General features: G+C 42.5%; 1 protein-coding gene across 1 annotated transcript in view; it reads left to right on the top strand.

Moving 5' to 3' along the window:
• The first annotated feature begins 5,231 nt into the window (after window positions 1-5,231).
• Window positions 5,232-6,000, top strand: part of DOCK2 (dedicator of cytokinesis 2) — a 1,423,644-nt gene continuing 1,422,875 nt past the window's right edge. Inside the window, exon 1 of the mRNA XM_075599153.1 lies at window positions 5,232-5,447. Coding sequence (XP_075455268.1) covers window positions 5,405-5,447 — 43 coding nt within the window. The 5' untranslated portion in view covers window positions 5,232-5,404. The remainder of the gene's footprint in view (window positions 5,448-6,000) is intronic.

Genomic DNA, 6,000 nt, shown 5'->3' with positions numbered 1-6,000 from the left:
TTTTTGCCATGTTTAGTTTAAGTCGGCGGAGGGCCATCCAGTATGATATAGCCGATAGACATTCCGAAGCTTTTGTCTGTACAGCAGGTGTAAGGTCAGGGGTAGAAAAGTACATTTGTGTGTCGTCAGCATAGAGGTGATATTTGAACCCCCAGAGATGTGATTAGGTCACCTAGAGAGAGTGTGTACAGAGAAAAGAGAAGGGTCCCAGGACAGAGCACTGCGGTACCCCCACAGAGAGATCGATAGGGGAGGAGGAGGCATTTGCAAAAGAGCCACTGGTAGCAGAAGAAGGCAGAAGAGGATGATGGCGGAAGTGGAAGAGGAGGGCAGTGGTGGAGGATGGCGGCAGCAGAGGAGGGCAGGGATAGGGCAGAGGAGGACGCAGGTGGGACCCGCCCGAGCAGTCCAGTTCTGAGAGAGAGAGAGAGAGAGAGAGAGAGAGAGAGAGAGAGAGAGAGAGAGAGAGAGAGAGAGAGAGAGAGAGAGAGAGAGAGAGAGATATCCAAAGGGGATAAGAGAGAAAGGAGGGAAGAGAGAAATAGAAAGGGGGAGAGGTAGAGAGGGGGAAAGAGAGAGTGGGGGTTCTATAAATTGGGTCAGTGGAACTTTCCTCTGGGTGTAAAAATACCTAATTCTGCCTCTGTTGACATGTATCAAAGTCTGCCAGCTGCCAAACATGGGGAAAAAGTGGATGGTAAATGGCATCATATTATTAAAGAAAAAAAAAGAAAGCAATAGAGTTTCTTTTCTTTCATGGTGCTATTTATTTGCCCCGTTTTGCAACTAGGAAACTCAACTACCAATGTACTGTAGCCAGACTTACTGTCCTGGAAACCACTGACAAGGAAGCAAAAGTCTAGGACAGTGTCTGCTGCGTTTGCACTGCAGGGGGTCCATGCTTCAGAATGGGATCCTGCGCAGTGTTAATCTTGTGGTGCCGCAACCACCACAGTCGTGTGGCAGTGGCACCAAAGACAGTAAATCTTCCTACATCTGTATTTAAACCGGATAATCGCAGAAATATTCTTTGCATTACTACTGTACAGTATTATACCACCCATAGGCAGAGGCAATACACTGGCGACACACTTTATTCGAGCTCGGCTAGTCCCACGAATTCGGGTATACTCGGGTGTATTGAGGTTTGTGACTGTTTTCTGCCCGAGTGCATTGCGTTATTTTCCACGCAGGGATTGAAGCATTTTATTTTCGCTGGCTGCAATACTGCACAGTATATATATATATATATATACTGCATTACAATTCATGAATTTATGCCATCTGGTAGACACGCGAAGCATTGCAGCCTATTAAATCCTAATCATTATCATTTAACAGATCAGCCGCCCGTCAGCCAGGCATGAACCCAGGCTGGGAAGGCAAACGCAACGGGGCTTGTCTGAGGTGAGGAGCGGCGCATTCCAGGTATCTGCCAGGTACATACTGGGTATTTGCTCGAATAAAGTGTGTCGCAGCAGTATATCAAAGTTTTCCTTCTGAAAAATTGGTGCTATTCTTGTGCAAAAATTACACCAGATTCATTAAAGAAAATAGTTTATAGAAATCAGTGTGATTTCTCTCTCTCATAAACTTTGAAAAATAACCTGTTATGATCACTGGCTGGAAATCAAGATAGGACCAGAGATTTATCAAAGAAAACATTCATTTGGATTCAAACTCCTCTTTTATTTATTTATTTATAAAATATTTTACCAGGAAGTAATACATTGAGAGTTACCTCTCGTTTTCAAGTATGTCCTGGGCATAGAGTAAAACAAAATAATACATGGTTACAAATACAGTTACATAAATGAACAAGGTATACATTATATACAAGACATTGCATGCACAGTTAAAGAAAATATATATTATGAGCGTATGAAACAGTTACAGACCAGATTAAAGTCTGAGATAGCCTTAGATTTGAAAGAACTTAAGCTGGTGGTGGATATGAGAGTCTCTGGTAGGTTGTTCCAGTTTTGGGGTGCACGGAAGGAGAAGGAGGAACGTCCGGATACTTTGTTGAGTCTTGGGACCATGAATAGTCTTTTGGAGTCTGATCTCAGGTGATAGGTACTGCATGTGGTAGGGGTGAGGAGCTTGTTCAGGTAGCTGGGTAGCTTGCCCAGAAAGTATTTGAGGGTGAGACAGGAAAGGTGAACTTTGCGCCTAGACTCTAGTGATGACCAATCTAGTTCTTTGAGCATTTCGCAGTGATGTGTGTTGTAGTTGCATTGGAGAACAAAACGACAAATTGAATTGTAGAGGGTGTCAAGTTTGCTAAGGTGGGTTTGAGGAGCCGAGCCATATACTATGTCTCCATAGTCAATAATTGGCATTAGCATCTGCTGTGCAATACGCTTTCTGACCAGGAGACTTAGGGAGGATTTGTTCCTGTAAAGTACCCCTAGTTTGGCATAGGTCTTGGTTGTCAGGGTATCAATGTGCATCCCGAATGTTAAGTGGGAGTCAAACCATAAGCCCAGGTATTTAAAACTAGTGACAGGTGTTAGGGTGGTTTTAGCGTTGGTTCTAATCAGGAGCTCAGTCACTGGAAGCTTTACAAATTTAGTCTTGGTCCCAAATACCATTGTTACAGTCTTGTCAGTGTTTAAAAACAGTTTGTTTTGGGAAATCCAGTTTTCGAGTCTCAAAAAGTCAGACTGAAGTATGTGTTGAAGGTCAGAGAGGCTATGGCTGTGTGCATACAGGATTGTGTCATTAGCATACATGTGTATTGAGGCTTCCTTACAAGCTGTGGGAAGATCATTAATGAACACTGAGAAGAGTAGGGGCCCCAGAACAGAGCCTTGCGGGACACCACAGGTGATATCCAGGGGGTTGGAGTTAGAGCCTGAGATGGACACATGTTGGGATCTTCCTGATAGGTAGGACTGAAACCAGTCCTACCTATCTCTTTTCTCTTTGGGTTTATTTTGCATCCTTTAAAGCAGTAGGCCAAGGCAAAAATCCCCATAAGCAATTAGCTAAGTTGCCGATTTATCCATTCTCCTGTGATCGATCAGCGAAGATTCGGCTTGGGGGTTCACAAAATGACTATCAGTGCAGCAGAAAAGGACTGAGGCTGCAAAGTTCTGTGGGGAAGATCATGTGACCAGGCAGTTACTAGATACAATTGATGCACTGCTAGAGAGGGCAGGGCTCAAACAGGGGTGTGCCAGAGCCTGTTTCAGAAGAGGAAGGGGATGTGACTTTGTAAATGGTTGCTATAGAAACAGAAAATGCTTGTTACATTATACATTAAAAATGTCATTCAGAGTTGACAACAAAATGCTACAAGTATTTTCTCATAGTATAGAACTGATTTATTAAAATGTAAAAAAAACAAAAACCTTGTAGGATATTGCTTGATCTGCAGCTTTAAACCAGGGATCTTCAACAGGCAGCCCATGGGCCAAATGCGGCAAGCCCTTGATGTGGCCCTTAGACCCTCTGTCACTACTAATTTTGTTCTAGTTGCTTAGGCAGCTACAGTAAGTGCAATTTGTCACACTGAAACTCAGATGTAAGTGTAACCCTCATTCCCCCACCCAATCTCACATAGGGTCTCCAAGGGAAAATACTGCTCCGGTTACATGTCTTATGGGTGGTGCATACCTGCTGGCAACAGGGGCCCCTGAGTCTCCCACATGATGGTACAGGGGACGAACAGGACAGGCTTCTGATGTTGTGCCCCAATCTTACTTACAGGTGCAGCGCCTCCATCTTGTGCAGCCCCCAGTTGTATGGGGTGAAGTATCTGCAAAAGAACTCGTTCCCCTCCTCCCAATATACTTCAATCTCAGGCAGGAGGTATAGGTAAAATACAGCAGCTTCTTTATTTGGTCTCCTTATTCAGCAGCATAGATAACAGCAGGTCTTCTCCCTTAGGATGTCCCTGAACACAACTCCCAGTCAAGGGCACCGAGAGAGATTCTAGCTCTTCCCCTATCCTCTGGTAGGATAAGAGTTATGGGTATACCCACACTCCCCGGAGGAAGGCCTCAAGCCTACCAGGGCCCTGGCAGCTTGGCATGGGTACCCTGTCTCTCTCAAAGGTAGAGACCAACTGACTAAATAGGAAGTAGTAGTACATTAAGCAGCTCCAGCAGGCACCACCCCTGTGTCTCTAATTGGACACAGAGCCTGATGACACTGCCTTCACTGACTCACTGCACTGCATGAAGTGGGGAAAACCCATGATTGCTCCTGGCAACCTGCCCTTACCCAGGCATTACTGCCAGGAGGAGGGCAGACCTATAGCCCAAACTACACAGGGCTACATAAGTTAAGCTAATATAAGTGTATATGGAACAGATATATCAAATGCTTGCACATTTTTTAAGTATACTAATTTTTGAGTCTTTAAATGTATCTAAAATGACATTGCAACGTACTTGTGGCCCTTCTTCTCCGAAATGTGTTTTCTGACCTGGTCCCTTTGGAGAACTAGTCTAAAGCTTTAATTTAAGCCATAATCATACAATATATGAGCTAGTATATGAGCTAGTGTGGGCGCTATCACATCTCTGAAAGACAATGGTTCAAGTGATAGTTGAGTTTGGGAGCACTTACATTTTAAACGTGTTGACATTCCAGAAGAACCACTTATTTTTCTTGTAATAAATTTACATTTCCACTTTTTTTTTCTAATAACATATGGATATACAGAATTTTCAAAATGCACTCTTTCATTCTGTTATTATGGCATAACATTGAAGGCATATTTTTAAGGTTAAAGGAAATTTGCCTCATGTGTAACAAGGCTTAGAATTTCTTTAGGGTACTTTAAAAAAAATTATTCCAAAGTGCAGCACTACTGTACATTATTATTACGGTAATATTATTTGATATCATATTCTGTCCCAAGGGTCATATTTGTTTATATCTGCTCCTAAAATGTCACAATTTCTAAGTTTCATGATAGTTGGTTACACTGTCCCATGGGGGCTGGAAATAGGGGTGCAGGGGGTGCAGCAACCCCCCTGGATGTGTATATTTTTACATTATGAGAATATATCTATGTTACTAATTTCCTATGTACAGCTCCTCCACCCAACAATAGTTCCTGCACTTCTGGTCACACACATTGCACTGTGTAGATAGATGGAACGCTGCTGTGCTCACAGAAGAGGAAGCTAAGTCGCACAGTGCCTCTATTACTAGAAGTAGGAAGTGTGTAGAGGGCGTGCTACAAGGGAGGAACCAATAGAGGTTGCTACCTACAACTCAAGAAACGGCGCTTGCCGGGGACGAGGTACAGTACAGTAAGAGAACTTGGTCCCATCTGACTCACTGTGAACTCTAAAGAGCTTGGAGCAGCAGCAGAAGCACCTTTACATTCCTGCTACCCTGAGAGTGCGCAAAGACGCACGGTGGGCTGAACCACGGGCCGGTCACTATGGCTCCCTGGCACAAAACTGCCACGGAAAGATACGGAGTGGGTATGTTAAACTTAACTGCACTTCTTCTTCTTCTTCTGCAAATCGTTTCGTGTTGCTTCATTTCCCCCCTAGAAGAGTAGAACAGGAAGGATGTGGGCAGGTGCATTGTGATGGGACCAGCAATGGTGGAGGAGGGGGATGCTCTCTGTCTTTAAGCATTACATGTCACCTAAAACTAGTAATTCTTGTAATTTTAGTATTGTAATGCTTCACACTCTGATTACAACTATTTTGGTATCTAAATATCTAAGTTCCATGTCTCCATTCACAGGCAAGAGATATGTATATATACTGTATATGTATGTATATACACACACACACACACACACACATACAGTATATTGATGTAGAGGTATCTGTACCATGTTAGCCGAGCTTAACCGAATGGTAGCGAGTTTTTTTTATTTATATATATATATATATATATATGTATATATATATATATATATATATATATATATATATATATATATGTATATGTATATGTATATGTATATGTATATATATATATATATATATATATATATATATGTATATATATATATATATATAT

The sequence above is a fragment of the Ascaphus truei genome, chromosome 5 (genome assembly GCF_040206685.1).
Source record: "Ascaphus truei isolate aAscTru1 chromosome 5, aAscTru1.hap1, whole genome shotgun sequence".
Classification (NCBI taxonomy): Eukaryota; Metazoa; Chordata; class Amphibia; order Anura; family Ascaphidae; genus Ascaphus; species Ascaphus truei.
The sequence above is the reverse complement of the archived record's forward strand: the minus strand, read 5'-3'. Positions and strand labels throughout refer to the sequence as shown.